Consider the following 15,117-nt stretch of genomic DNA (forward strand, 5'->3'; position numbering starts at 1 on the left):
AGTGCAAAGCAACGCGTTCTGAGCTTATGGATCTGCTACTTGATATGTATGGTTCATCCTTAGGTTTAAAGGACTACTCGGCCGACTTTTTTTTACAAAAGAAATACAGAACAATATGCTTAGTTTAATCTAGAAATCGATCTATTCCCAGTGAAGTCGGGTGTTTAATAGAGTTCCCAACAGGCCTGAAAATGTGGGTCCCTCTGCCCAGGTTCGGGCAGAAGTTGAGAACTCTAGTGTTTAAGTGCACTGATGATGTAATGTTTACACTGACTCACTTTGACCTGCAGGACTTTGAGTTCAGTCTCCAGTCTCTTCCTCGCTTCCACCTCCTTGTTGTATTTGTCCTGAAGCTCCTCCATTCTGTTGTCTGACACACAATCATACACATCACACACACGTTATTACACAAACAACACTTAGGTAGGTAGGTAGACCACAGTGTTCAGTGAGTGTTAAATACCGTGCTGCTGCCTGTGGGGTGGGGGGGCTGCAGGGGTGGGGAAACTCTTCTGTGGGGTGCCATAGGACTGCAGCTCAGAGGATGAAGAGGGCTGTGTGCGATCCAACTCATTCTTGTTCCTGAGGGGGGAAGGACGCAGACCCACAGTGTAAACAAACAGCAGATGCTCCGTGTTGCGACACAAAAACAGCATCGAATTTTTTTCATCACTACCTGATTTTTGTGTGGTGAACCGATTCAAAAGTTAAAAAAGTTTGTGTGTGTAAACACAAACTTGATTTGTAATGAATGGCTATTTTTCATAGTGTCATAGTGTAAACACAAACATTAAAAGCTTGACATGATTATGTAGATGATAAGAGCACCTCTCACTTCACAGTCACGGGTGTGATTTTTATTAATTTCATCAAAATGTGTGTCAAAACATTGGTAGTCGTTGGTCTAGGACTCCCCGACACCTGCATCGCACCAAAAACCTGTCGTCATCAATAGCGACTCTCCAACTCACTTCTTCAGCTCCTGTTCAAGATGTTCAACAGTCCTCTTGCAGGAGCTGAGCTGTCCGTCCAGGTAGCTCACCTGGGATCAGGAAACAAAACTCTTTGAGTCAAAACATCACAGTGAATCAAATTAAAGTCAACAAATGTGATTAGGCGATTATGTAATAATTGTGGCAGGTCTGAGGCTTCTGTTGAACTGACCTGCTGCTCCTTGACCCCCAGCTCATGGACGACTTTCTGACGAGCTTTCTCCAGTGAGTCACATGACTCCACCAGCGACTGGTTCTCTCTCTTCAGAGAAGACGCCTCACTGCGCTCACTGTCCACCTGGAGAGGACGCGAGAATGGTAGGAGAGATTTAAAAAAAATAAACCATAGTAACCAATCTAATGTGCTTGTTCTTGTACAGTGACACTGTCATACTACAGAGTGTAAATCTGGACTTAAATCCCCATTCCCATACCTTCTGTTTCTGCTTCTGCAAGGCAGCCTCCAGCGCGTCAAGCTGGAACTGTTTCTGAGTTCTTTCCTTCTTCAGCTTGTCCAGCTGGCCTTCGATCTCCTGGATCTTCAGCAGGACTTTGGCTGGAAGGCCATCCTTCCACTCCTCCACTGCCCAGCTCATCGTGACCTACAGTATACCACAGTACCTATGGACAACAGCAAGCACAGAAGAAGTGATCATTAGAAACGTGGAATGCCCTGGCTGACGGCATCCATTATCAGGAGACCACAAGATGGGGAGATTTTCCTATAGAAAACGACTTTTTGTACAATGATTTTAGCCTTAAGGTCTGACTGTCTACATTGTTACTAATAAAGTTGTAGGAATGATGACCGTGTTGGCGTGTTAGTGGCTGGAGAAGCAGTACAGAGGCATTGGTAAAGGTTAACGGTATTAATGATATGTTTATTCACCAAAGGAGCACTACCAACTGGCATAAATGCAGGAAGCTCTCTACTCCCAGCACAGACTTCAGTTCACTGGCAATTAATGGCAGTTTTTTATACCCAGCTGGAGATAATGATAATGGACTATACCATTTACAGGGGTGTCTTCAAATGAGAACATACCATAAATACATACATAAGCATACAATAAATACATATAAATAAATAACCTTAAACCATACAAATGTTAAGTTTCTGTGAACTACATGAACTATACAAGTTATATAATAAGTCCTTCAACACTACAACATAAATAAGCAATCTCAACAGCACATCTTAACCCCCTGCTATCCTGACATGGTCCAGCCCAATCCTTACTGAAACACATCACAGGCAATTGTTAGGCATTCAACAATTCAACAATATAACTCCACATTATTGCACTTCCCAAACATATTGCATCTATAACCCACATTGCACTTGCCCCTCATGTTTGTTAATCACCAAGCATTTCCCCCAGCCAACGAGTGGAACTCGTTGGCTGAGTGGCCATCTCAGATAAACAGGAAACGATATTAAACAATAAAATCATGACTGCAAAATACAACTGTGCAAGTTAATAAAGTGCCAATATGCTGTGCAACATAAGTAACAGAGGACCACTCTGTTACAAAAGTATTCAATCAATCAGACCATCTTGAGGCATTTTTTGTCTAAATCAGTGATAATCAACTATTCCCTGGAAATATGAGAGATTGAATCTGTCTTTTTGTAAAATTGCAACAAATCGCAGTACTGCAAGGCAGTGAGCATCGACTAAACAGAACAACACCCCGCCTTACCCCTAGCTCTGGTCCATAGCCTTCTCCTGCTTCGATTCTGACCTGTATACTGCAGGTCAGAATCGAAGCAAGAGAAGGCTATGGACCAGAGCTAACCTTACCCCTAAATGTTTGAGTATTGTAGTATGTATAGTTTATATAGTTTCATTATATAGATATTCCACTGTTACGTTCCTATAGCTTACACATGTTTCATGATAACTACTTTTTATGTATGTGATGTTTTGCCATGCTTTTTGTTCTTGCGTAATGTAAATCGCTCTGGATTAAGAGTCTGCAAAATGCCTAAATTACACTACTAAAATAGATACATTGTGATCTTGTAGACGGCCACCTATTATGACCCTTAAGTGAATGTGGATTTGAGTACAGTTCAGGTGTGTATCGATTCGAATATAAAACAACTGCAATCATTATATTCCACTGCGTTGGGCATTTGTGAATAAACTAACATGTGCAATAATTAATAATCATTCATGCCTGCATGAAGATCATGCCACAATGACACCAGCCAATCTATACATTTCACCTCTTGTACAGCATGTTGCTTCGATGCTTATGCTTCATTATTAGCCCAAAGTTTTAGATTCTCGTTGGGCTACTTCATTATTATAAATCAGATCACTGAAGAAAATCTTAAATACTTGCTAGTTTATTGCATTTATTTATCTCTGTCGATGGTGACAGAGATAAATAAATCCCTTGCCTTAAATTGTGTACAAACATACCTGGAAATAAAGATCATGCTAATAATAGTAAGACTAATATTAAACACCACTGAAAGGTTCGAGCATTATACTACCTAAGGATGCATTTTAAACATGATGCATTTTAAACTCTTAAGATTGTTAATATATTATATTTGCAGGAAATATTTTTTGAACGTGTTCTCAGTTGCAACTATAGCCCCTCTCGGAACCCTCCATAAAGCTTTTATAAAAATGTCAGAAACTTTACTACCATTGGGTTCTGCTTGTGGGGTAGCCCCTCTCGGAACCCTACATAAAGCTTTTATGAAAATGTCAGAAACTTTATTACATTCGGGTTCTGCTTGCGGGGCTACTTGTGGGGCTATAAGTTGCAACTAGAGAACTCTTTTGTTTTCTCTCCATCCTGGACATCAAATCACAAAATACAACTAAAACAAACTCAAATATTAACGATGATCTTCGATTAAGATTTTAATTTAATTAACGATCGCATTTCTCGATTTGTAATAACAGAGAAGGTAAATTTATAGTGTACTTACTTTGGGCGCGTGGTTACTTTCCTAATTTTCCTACAGTACTCCGTCGTCCTGTGAGTCCATCAGTTGAAAAAATTCAAATCCACCCAAACAAATGGTAATCCAGGCAGCTTCAAGCTCATTTGCTGGGTCTTGTCACATGTATTCAACGACGTTGCTGGTTGGATACGTCGATTACAGCGAACCAGAGTTACGACAACACGCCATTCCAATGGTGGCTCTTCTAAATGCTGCACTGGACTCAGGAAACAGCCCAGCTTGATCTTAGTTAAATCCCTTTTAATTTTAGATCATTTGTTTACAGTAGTAGTACAATATAAACATTACAGAAACTTTAAAACAACTTGCACACATGCCTACTTAGATAAAATAGCTGATATTTGCGCCGCCCACTCCAGCGTGACAGCGTGTCATTCTCCAGGGTGCATGAACAGTATGAACAGCGCTCGAGCGCTCAGTTTTCTGCCCCCTCAATGTCGTAACTCTGTCTTACTCTATGGCTCTGCTAATAACCAATGCCGCCATCTAGTGGTCAGTCAGTCTTTCGCTCTTTAGTCTTTCCCCTAGCCTGATTATCAGACTGTAGCTTAGTCCAGATAGCCTGGATCCAGCCCAAAGACCCCGCACACTCTCTGAGTGCATCATATTCAATATCCAATAGAGTTCGATATTTTAATTTAATTTAATATTATACTCAATTAAAAGCTTTTCAGAGTTGAAAAGCCCCTTCCCCTGACCTCCTCATAAGGGTAGGGTGGTGGGAACCATAGGCTGGGTGGGAACAGAGATTGGAACCAGAACATTCTGGGCACTAGGGAAAACTGGGGAACTTGGAAGAGTGCACTACTAGGGTTTAGTAGGGAAATGTCATGTGGTCACCAAAACAGCGGGTACCAGGCCTCGGTAGAATGGGCAGGATTATACGCAGCAGCAGTATTAAGGTTAGGGACCTATTTTTTGTATTTAAGGTGCCCAGTTTTCCCTGGTCTGGTGCCCACATTTTCCTAGTGCCCAGTCTTCCGAGGCCTGGTGCCCACTCTTCCTGGTGCCCACTCTTTTCTAGTGTCCAGTCTTCCCCCCAAAATGGTGGGGAAGTGCTTTTGCTGTGGTCCGTGGCTTAAATACATCATAAATAATGGACCTTGTCTTGACATGAAAACCACTGATTTAGATAATAGTACATCATCACTGGGGGTCCTTGTCTCCTTGACATGGACATGTTTGAGGACCAATATGCTGTAAAATAACATCCAAACTAAAGACATTGAGGATCCATTGAGGTGCAGCAGTCAAGTCATCTACGAATCCTCAGGGTATCAAAGGCTAGAGCTAGACAGTATACCCCTAGAGCACTGATTCTCAACCTTGTTTAATGTCAAGGAGCCCCAGTTTCATACACATTAGACTAGCCTGACATTGGCCACTGGCCAAACTGATTCACTCACGCTGAGGCATGAGTGAATCCACTCCACATAAATCCACTTTATGTCTGGCCAAAGCCTTAGCCAGGCTAGCGTTAGGCCACAACAGACCACCATTTGATATTGTTGCTATCGGGCAGAAAGCCATGAACCTCTCATCTCAACATGTTAACTTGTTTTTCCGTACATTAACACCCTAATTGATCATTCATGCCTACAGCATCACACAAATAAAACGTAGCAAATCAACAAGCTCGTGTTTCGAGCTTGTAGATCTGCTACTTTTGCTGTTTTTGAATTTGAATCCTGAAAAGCTGAAAAACCTGTTTTTCAGAGACCCCAGTCTGTACAATCCTCAGTGTTCATGTAACTCTCTGTGTACATAACAGACCCCACAGTGAGAACAACATAGTCAATCATATTATTTACTTTTTTTTTTAAAGAAAAGAAAAGAAAAACATTCATTTTGACATTGTCACAAGAGCAGAACCTTTTATTTCTTATTTTATTAAAATAAAACATTCACATTTTCTCAAAATCATGCCAAAAACCAAATGAGGCAACCTGGTCTTAGATCAGCACTCATTGTGAATAAATTAAATACAACTGGTTCCTAGATAGATACACACCAGTACAGGTCCTACTGGGACCAGTACGACTGTATGCTGGATAATAAAGCCTTGTGTGATGAAACAAAACTAAGAAACAAGGTTCTGTTAAGACGATCAAAGCACCATTCACGTTTTTTTCATGTCTTCATTGCTACAGAGTAGCTGATGCAGGGTCACTGAGATTTTATTCACAGTTTTATGAGTAAACACAACCAGAGCCTTTGGTTAGACAAGTTGGACCAAACTGGCCACCATGTTGTTGCTATTAATCACTTACTTAAGAGTCCACCAGGGCTCTATACTAGACCCCCTCCAATTTCTAATCTGCAGAACATATTCTACTTTTAACATTTTGCTGCATACCCAATTTTTGCTTCTTTAGGGTCAACTGTCAACTGATGCGTCAACGAAAGTTACATCAAAACTTGGTGGAGGAGCTTTGCAGACAGGACAAATGTATTGCCGCAGACGCTTCGAAAAAAACGTATAGGCCAATTTTTGCTTTGACCGCCACTTTGCACAACGTTGTGAGTTTTAAGTGTTCATACCATCTCCCAACTCACCGATGTCTCCCACAAAATGTAAACAAGGAAGTGAATGTGGTCTTGTTGCATCTCGGAGCTTCAAAGTGCACAACATATTATGAAGTGTCTGCCAAGGTCCTCATCTTCATTGCGCTATGCGTCGGCCAACACATGTTGCACAAAGCATGAATTGGCCTTTATTAAGGTCATTGCAGACAAAAAAACAAAACGCAGCAGTGTGCACCTTTACAGTAAAGGTTCAGAATAGGGACACGACGGTAATTCATGTGACAAACATTACACGTTTGCTACAAATACGTATTAATGCCCTCCAGAACATCGCTTTCAAAAACATCAGCTGGCTCAGAACACAAACCTACTGTGGTAACAGCACGGGTTTAACATGATCAATCCTGATCAACTCTGGTCAGAACCACAGGAAAAACCCAAATGAAAAAAAAAAAGAAAAAAGGTAGAAAACACTGTCACTCATCATCGCAGTCAGATGAAAGTTTCATTGCTCTGAAACATTTTCACTTCTTCACTGATAATCATGCATTTAAAATCTATTGGATTTAAGGATGTTTCAATATTTCAAGTCATTTCAACAATAAAGAGTAAAAAACACCAAAATGGAGGTGCAGGACTTTTTCACGTCACAGGCTGTGATGTATTTGCTCACAGAGAACGTTTGCATATTCCAATATTTGCCCTCATTTGTATGATTGACAGAAATACACACAGCTGCGGAAAGGAAATGACATCATTCAGAAAGTGGTGTGTTAGGGGCCCTGTGTCCGCAGAAAACGTGTTTAACTATGGTAAAGACATGCTGGAGCTCTGCTTCCTCTTCCTAGCTCTGCAACATCATGTTTCAGTTCTCTCTGCGTCTGGGCGGAGCACCCTGGGCGCCTCAAGTGGAATATAGACCCAACTTTTGGAGAGGGAGCGCTGCACATCGTCACTTTCCCATGCAGAGGGTCATAATCGTTGAGCAGAGGTCGTCTCGTTCAGTGCACGTGTAGCTCTCTGGACATGACCAAAGTCATTAAAAAATAGAAAGAAAAACAAACGAAAAAAACACTTTCTGTAGACACAGCACCTTAAAAAGGTAGGGTAAGTGATATTGTTTCATTACAATAACTGTTACATTTCTTTATATTCTGATAGTACTCATTGCTATAGTTCAGTAACAGGAGGATTCTCCGTGGATAGGGTTATCTCTATTGCTGCCCCTCTGGAATGCACTCCCCAACAACCTAAAAAATGCCTTTAACCTTTAACAAAAGTACCTTTTGTTTTAACCAAAAAATATCACTTAATCTACCCTTAAACAGTAAAAAGAAAAAAACAGAGCAAGGTAAACTATGCATGCCGTGCAGATGTAACTTGTTTACTTTAGTTGCTTTGAGAAGGTGCTCCTTCCTTGCTCTTTAGTCAGATTTATTACTAAGTTGTGTGCCGAAAATACCAATTTACACAAGCTCACGACAAGTCGCAGGCAGCGTGATGTGTTGTTTGAGCATGATGTAGATGTGATTCCTCCTCTCCCTCTACTTCTGCTCCTCCATCTCTCGTTTGACTTCGGCAACGTAGTGGTGATCCTTCCCATGAGCCACCTCCATGATGGCCAGCGCCTGGATTCACACAATCATTAACAATTTGCAATGGATTTGATCCATTCAACAGCTTTTACAGTATAGTGAACACTGAGGTCCTGATACGTTTGGATAGTTGGTATTCTAATCCAGGATATAATCTGCACATATAGCCTTTTTATTTTTAATCAAATATACTTTTTTAAATAACATAGCATACAGTATGTAAACAAGTGACTAACATAAATCTGCATAGCATAACTAGATCAACCAAAGAAAACCAAGAGATGAATGAGGAGTGCTAGGGGGTCATGTACACAAGACGGGGGGATATAAGCGAGCATGCACATACACAGTATATATGGGCATATAGTGATGACATCAGGAAACTCCACATACGAGAATAATTTGATTATTTATAATTATATTGTTGTTAATTTACAAAATGTAGTTTTAAGTTTAATAATTAGTAATAGTTGTTATAATAATAATAATTATTATTATAATTATTTTCATTTTTGTAATGGTGGTTGGTGCTGGGGGGCGGGGTTAAGACTTTAAAAACGAGGCAAGGAGGCAAGCCACCTAGCTGGCAGAGAATTTGTAATATGTTTATTTTTGTGTGCATGTACCTCTAAAAATGAAATAAAAATATATTAAACTAGAACTGCACTCTGCCGAGTGCATACTTGCTTGTTGCACACTAGTAGGCCATAAATGGCCTACTAGTGCGCAAGCAGAGCGCGCAAGTACTTTTGACCGCTGGAAACTATCACATCTCAGTATCTCTGTGAAGGAACGTTTGAAATGTATAATCATTACGTGTAACTATTTGCTACCCAACTACTTTTTTACAGAAAAATGAATCATTGATATGTGATGAAAAAAAAAGGTATATAAACTGAATTAAAATATATTATACAGTATAATTATTTTATTACTTATTGTAAATTGTCAATTGTCATCTGTATAATCTGGTCCCAGCAGATACCACATTACGTCATCTTTGAGAGCTGGGACCAGAGTACATGGTGTGTATATGTATGACTAGCTCTCAGTGATGACGTAAGAGATATGGTCCCAGCAGACCAGGCACAGATTTACAAATTACAAATCACATTACAACTACATACAGAGTATGTAGTTGTAATTTGATTAGCAGTATACTGTGGTTACTTGGTTCCAAAAAGTGAAGCCAAGTTTTTTTCAACCGTAGGTTTGTGCTTGGTTTGCTGGGACCAGTTACAACATTACGTCATCGTTGAGAACTGGGACCAGAGTACATGGTGTGTATATGACGTAATGTTGTAACTTGTAACTTGTAACTAGTCCCAGCAAACCAGGCACAGACTTACGGTTGAAGAAAACTTGGCTTCACTTCGAAGAGACCAAGCGAAATGATTACTTGCGCGCTCTGCTTGCGCAAGTAACTACATACAGAGTATGTAGTTGTAATTTGATTAGCAGTATACTGTGGTTACTTGGTTCCAAAAAGTGAAGACAAGTTTTCTTCAACGGTAAATCTGTGCCTGGTTTGCTGGGACTAGTTACAACATTACGTCATCCTTGAGAGAGTACATGGTGTGTATATGACGTAATGTTGTAACTTGTAACTTGTAACTAGTCCCAGCAAACCAGGCACAGACTGTATGTAGTTGTTCTAGTTACAACTACATACAGAGTATGTAGTTGTAATTTGATTAGCAGTATACTGTGGTTACTTGGTTCCAAAAAGTGAAGACAAGTTTTCTTCAACGGTAAATCTGTGCCTGGTTTGCTGGGACTAGTTACAACATTACGTCATCCTTGAGAGAGTACATGGTGTGTATATGACGTAATGTTACAAGTTACAAGTTACAAGTTACAACATTACGTCATATACACACCATGTACTCTCTCAAGGATGACGTAATGTTGTAACTAGTCCCAGCAAACCAGGCACAGATTTACCGTTGAAGAAAACTTGTCTTCACTTCGAAGAGACCAAGCGAAACGATTACTTGCGCGCTCTGCTTGCGCAAGTAAAAAACTAAATCACACCTGTGTGAAGTGAGGGGCTAACTGTAGGTGATGTAAAACAAACGGTGCCATATGACGTAAATTTTCCCTTCATCGTCAATGGCGTTTACAATGGCGCCCCTAAAAAAGAAAGAAAAGGACATATCTATATATATGTAGTACCTTCTTCAGAGCCTTGACTCCAGGATTCTTCCTCTCCAGACCCAAGTAGAGACGACCCAGTTTCAGATACATGGACGCTACGTTCAGAGAGAACGGTGGATAGTGCACGCTGCACAGAAAGACAAGAGACAACGTCATTATTTAACCTTTGAGGATTGATTATTTGTTGATTATTTTGAAATAAATGTAGCACTCTGGGATTCCGTGTGAATGAAAAGTGCAATACAAATAAAAGGTATTATTATTACTATTATTATATTCATGAATGACAAAAATACAAAAAGTTGAAAAAGCAGATAGCTACAAAGCTTCTGGCCGACAGCAATGACATATTAATGAGGTTCTGTGATGTAGGCTGAAAATATGATGTATCCATAATACAGTAAGAGGCTAAATAATGCATAAAGTTACATTAACCCATTGAAACCTGGAAGCCACTCAATAAATTGTCGTGCCAGTTGCTGTGTGCTCCCCCGCGCCCTCCTCGTTCTCGACAGGATGACTGCGAGCGGAGGGGGGAAGAAAATGAATCCGCAGCATGTCAGGCAACGCTGAAGCGGCAAAATAAGCACTAAATAATATACATAAGTCCAGTGCTGATTGATGTGTTTGTAAAGCGTTATACTATTAGTATTTATTATAGAGCGCCGAAGTACTGACGTTACTCGCTCATCCCCTAGTAACCTAGTTCACAGAAGCTTTTCTCTATGGAGAATAACATGGGGTCATCTTAAATCGTCTCTAATAAGAATTGTGGTCCAAAAATAAACAAACTGTCTCTGCGATATTGTTGGGGAGGTGTCTCTGTAGCATCAGCCAGTCATATTCGATACAGTCTGTCATGTGGTCACGGACAAAGGAGCGGGGAGAAAGGTGGGTGGCTTGGGTGGAGGCCACGGAAACTGCCACGAGAATTAGTGAGTCACAACCTGGAAAGTGGTGTCATTTTAGATTTGAGCAATATAGCAACATAAGTTTTTTTCAGATAACTGTTAGGATTTAGAACAGTGGTTCTCAAAGTAGAGTCTACTACTGGTCTCCTGACCTGTAGGGTCCTACGATCTTCTCTCCGTAGCTCATGGCCTGGTCCCAGTCCTGCATGTACAGACACACTCCCATGGCCTGGTACATCATGTGCAGCATGTATACGTTGGTGTCTCCAAAGATGGAGCCCATTTTCTCCTGACTCAGTTCACACAGCTCCAACAGCTCACTGGGAGGTGCACAGCCAAAGGTCAAGGAGGAGGAACCACCAGGGTTTACTCTATTAAAAAGCAAGACAAAAACTAAAAAGGGAAACCATGAGTTGAGAAGTAGGTCGGGTGTGGCTTATTGTCGGTATCAGCCGACAGCTGGTAACACGCGGGAGTCTGTCTCCGTTACAATGAGAGATGAATGATGAGGTGGAGCCCCACACCAAGAAACAAAGAAAGAAAAGAAGAAAAATAAACACTTAAATAAAGAACCTCAAAATAGAATTGTATGTGTAAAACATCTTTGTTTTCCCACCTATCTGTCAAGTTTTCTTCTTACTTTTTTGGAAGATGTGCCTTGATTTTCCTTTGCTTATTTTTTTTTCCAACTTATTTGACTTTCACTATATCAGAAAAACTAAAACTGAAGCTGAAAACAAAATAAAATCTAAACCCAGTCAATCCCTAAAACTACTGATGTACGTAAAATTAGGGGTAGAAGCTATAGCAGAGGAATGAATGGAAGGATATTCTTGTAGTGTTTGGCCCTCCTGAACTCCTCGATGACGTTCTTGGCATAGTGGACCATGGATTTGATGTCCTCTGGGTCAGGAGGAGGGTCTAACTTCTTCCTGATCTCCATCTTAGCTTTGTCCTGGAGAGAGAGAGAGTAACTAACTATTACCCCACTATGCACCATATTCTAAATTTTAGTTTTTTGTAAATTAACAGCGACCTTGATCATACTACAGCGTCACACAAAAGCATACGAAGTAGCAGATCTACAAGCTAGAAACGCTGTGCAATGGGAGATAGCTTGTAGATCTGCTATTTTTTTATTTGAATCCTGAAAAGTAACAGTTTAGGATGTATGAGGTTTCCACCCGGCAGAGTGTACCTTTTTAATGTACAGTAGAAGAGAGGCTGCTCCAGCCCCAGTCGAGCATGCATGTGAAACTATGATTGCCACTGCTAATCACAAACATGGATACATGGAATACATGGTCCCATAAAACGTTAAGGAGACAATAGCCAACAAGTCCTTCTGGTACTTTTTAATTCAGCGTGTATATATAGAATACACCGTGAGGAGGGCATGACGCTGAAACGCATCCGTGTATGCTGCCCATGGCTTAATGAATAAAAAGAAATACGAGACTTTGGAGTGATGGCTATTGTTTTCTTATTGTGTGTATTCGTGAGCCGTGCACCCGTCAAATTGCTTTTCTCATACAACGTTAACACTCAAATTGAAAAGATTCTATGAGGAGGAGGAGACTGGAGATTAACTACTGTCCCCCCACATAAGCACAGAGTACTACAGTACTCACCACAAAACACTACCAAAATTGTGGCACTTGAAAGTAGCTCTGAGTAGGACAGAAAGGGGACATAAACACTGTCCCAGATGACACAATGAGGTTACAACACGAGTTCTGCAGCCTTGCCACGCAGTCTGGGCTGATAAAATCATTCTGTATTATATCACTGCAGACCGTGTGGCTATTTATGAATCTATATAGTCTTTGTCTAGTCCAGAACAGTTCCTTTTCAAGATTCAAAAGTATCAAAAGTAGCAGATCGTCAATAATCTTTGATGGTTTTGTGTGACGCTGTAGTATTAATATAATTTATGAAAAAAAAAAGAATACGGAGAGAAAAGGTTTATGCTGTGTTGGGTACCTTGGACCTGCTGCTGCATTCTGTACAGTCACAGGTGAAGAAGTAGGAATCTATGAGCCTCTCGTTACGGTCGTCTGTCGGATACAGCAGATCTATGTAGCTGTTGAACAACTAGAGAGAGAGAGAGAGAGAGAGAGAGAGAGAGAGAGAGAGAGAGAGAGAGAATGTTGGAAGTCAGGATAGCAATTTTATTCAAGCAGGATATAGAACTCAGTCAGGATACAGATTAACTATTTTTTTCCCCCAAGTCTGTATATATACGTACATCAACGCTAGGTGGGGTCATATCCCAAGTCTGTATATATACAGACTTACAGACCCCAACGTATACTCCGTCTATATAATGGTTGATGCCTACGGAAGCCTTTAACATTGGTCCGGTTCCTATAGCAACGCCCAGCCGTTCCAACTATGGGATTGCAAATATATTCACAGTGCAAAGCAGTTGAAAGGAGGATTTTCAAACCGCCATAACTTGGATTCCATTTTTAAATATAAAATTCCATTGAGGGACCTAAAGAGCACAGAGTAAAGTTTCTGTCTGAGCGGTTGTGTTGTGGAATTCTGGTAATTGATGAGGGAAGAAGAGTCAGAGACAATATTCAAGGAGGTGATGTTTATACTTTAACCCATTTAGACCTGAGGCTAATTCTAAAACCTAACCTAAGGTAACGTATAGAATACACCAGACCTAAATGGGTTAATGTAACATATTATGGGGAGAAGTCAATGGTAAGGTAGTTCTGCCAACAAACACATCAGACCATAGTCACACTAGCTGCTACAAGGACAAGCTGAACCATGACAATCACTATCAGGGCTATATTCTTCCACAGGGCTGTCATGGTGACAATTGGTTGACACTAGGATACCAATAATCACCACGCGATTCTTACCTCGTCACCAGGGTGGATGTCCCTCACAGCTCTGACGTCGGCCACCGTGCCTTTATATGTCACTATGACGTTAGGCTGACAGCTGTGGTTCATCAGTGCTACACTGAACACAGGGACAGAGAGAGCAGGACATTAAGATGTGATAAGAATATTAGAATATCGTTGCTGTTGGAAAGAAACTAAAAAACAAAGTAGCAGATCTACCGTGCCACATTTCATTGCACGTTACTACAGAGTAGACAGACATTGATTGTACACTCGCAATGGATATAGATCAATACATGAACCATGCGATCGCACTGCGGCGAGATCAAACAGTGTCATAACTCTCTCTCAACAGGTCTGGTTTATATACCAATATCTGATGATGATAATAAGTATGAAGTTAATTAATAAAAGGTTTAACCACAGTCTTACTCGGGAAAAACAGCCGATCCCATATGGGAGAGCTCCTCATCCTCAATGGTAAAACCATTGCAGTTCACCTGGAGACAGACAGACAAAGAGAGAACAGACAAACAGACAGGGAGGGAGGGGGTGAGAGAGATAGCGTGAGAGTAGGATCAGTAATTCCCACAGAGTGTGTGTGTGTGTGTGTGTGTGTGTGTGTGTGTGTGTGTGTGTGTGTGTGTGTGTGTGTGTGTGTGTGTGTGTGTGTGTCATCATCAGATTGGTAAACGCTGCAATGGTCAACAGATGGCGCTGGTGGGTCATTTCTCAAGCCCAAAATCCAAAAACAGATGGAAAATATTTCTATATTATAACTTGGGGAGGAGACATGTCACTACTATTGTTAATATTATAATGATTATGATTATAATTAAAGTTATGGTAATAAATCCAATGAACACGATGAGATCAAGCTTGGTTTCCCAATCATTATATAACCTGACTTTTTGTGGTGTTTGTTTTGGTTCTGTGTGTTTTTCCTTCATGAAATTAACTACGGCTACCATACTACCATCAAACAAAATGTGTGATGCTGTGTGTAGTATACTATACTGTGTGTGTGCAATCAAAATGGTCAGGTGCAGATGGAAAGTTTGTGTAATGGTTTTGTGCAGGCCA

The 15,117-nt window shown here is 40.6% G+C and overlaps 2 protein-coding genes across 3 annotated transcripts in view; both read right to left on the reverse strand.

Annotated features, from left to right (window-relative positions):
• Nucleotides 1-3,991, reverse strand: part of cenpf (centromere protein F) — a 28,097-nt gene extending 24,106 nt beyond the window's left edge. Inside the window, exons 1-6 of the mRNA XM_080772321.1 lie at nucleotides 3,946-3,991; nucleotides 1,427-1,613; nucleotides 1,165-1,290; nucleotides 972-1,042; nucleotides 464-582; nucleotides 279-370 (exon numbers count right to left, since the gene is read on the reverse strand). Of these exons, the coding sequence (XP_080628447.1) occupies nucleotides 279-370; nucleotides 464-582; nucleotides 972-1,042; nucleotides 1,165-1,290; nucleotides 1,427-1,588 (570 nt within the window). The 5' untranslated portion in view covers nucleotides 1,589-1,613; nucleotides 3,946-3,991. The remainder of the gene's footprint in view (nucleotides 1-278; nucleotides 371-463; nucleotides 583-971; nucleotides 1,043-1,164; nucleotides 1,291-1,426; nucleotides 1,614-3,945) is intronic.
• A 1,860-nt stretch (nucleotides 3,992-5,851) lies between these two features.
• Nucleotides 5,852-15,117, reverse strand: part of smyd2a (SET and MYND domain containing 2a) — a 16,826-nt gene continuing 7,560 nt past the window's right edge. For both annotated transcript variants that reach the window (XM_080767193.1, XM_080767194.1), the window contains 7 exons: nucleotides 14,467-14,534; nucleotides 14,050-14,152; nucleotides 13,154-13,264; nucleotides 12,002-12,125; nucleotides 11,323-11,497; nucleotides 10,278-10,386; nucleotides 5,852-8,135 (listed from right to left, as the gene is read on the reverse strand). In XM_080767193.1, the coding sequence (XP_080623319.1) occupies nucleotides 8,052-8,135; nucleotides 10,278-10,386; nucleotides 11,323-11,497; nucleotides 12,002-12,125; nucleotides 13,154-13,264; nucleotides 14,050-14,152; nucleotides 14,467-14,534 (774 nt within the window). In that variant the 3' untranslated portion in view covers nucleotides 5,852-8,051. The remainder of the gene's footprint in view (nucleotides 8,136-10,277; nucleotides 10,387-11,322; nucleotides 11,498-12,001; nucleotides 12,126-13,153; nucleotides 13,265-14,049; nucleotides 14,153-14,466; nucleotides 14,535-15,117) is intronic.

Source organism: Protomyctophum bolini, assembly GCF_963924005.1.
Source record: "Protomyctophum bolini genome assembly, chromosome: 1".
NCBI lineage: Eukaryota > Metazoa > Chordata > Actinopteri > Myctophiformes > Myctophidae > Protomyctophum > Protomyctophum bolini.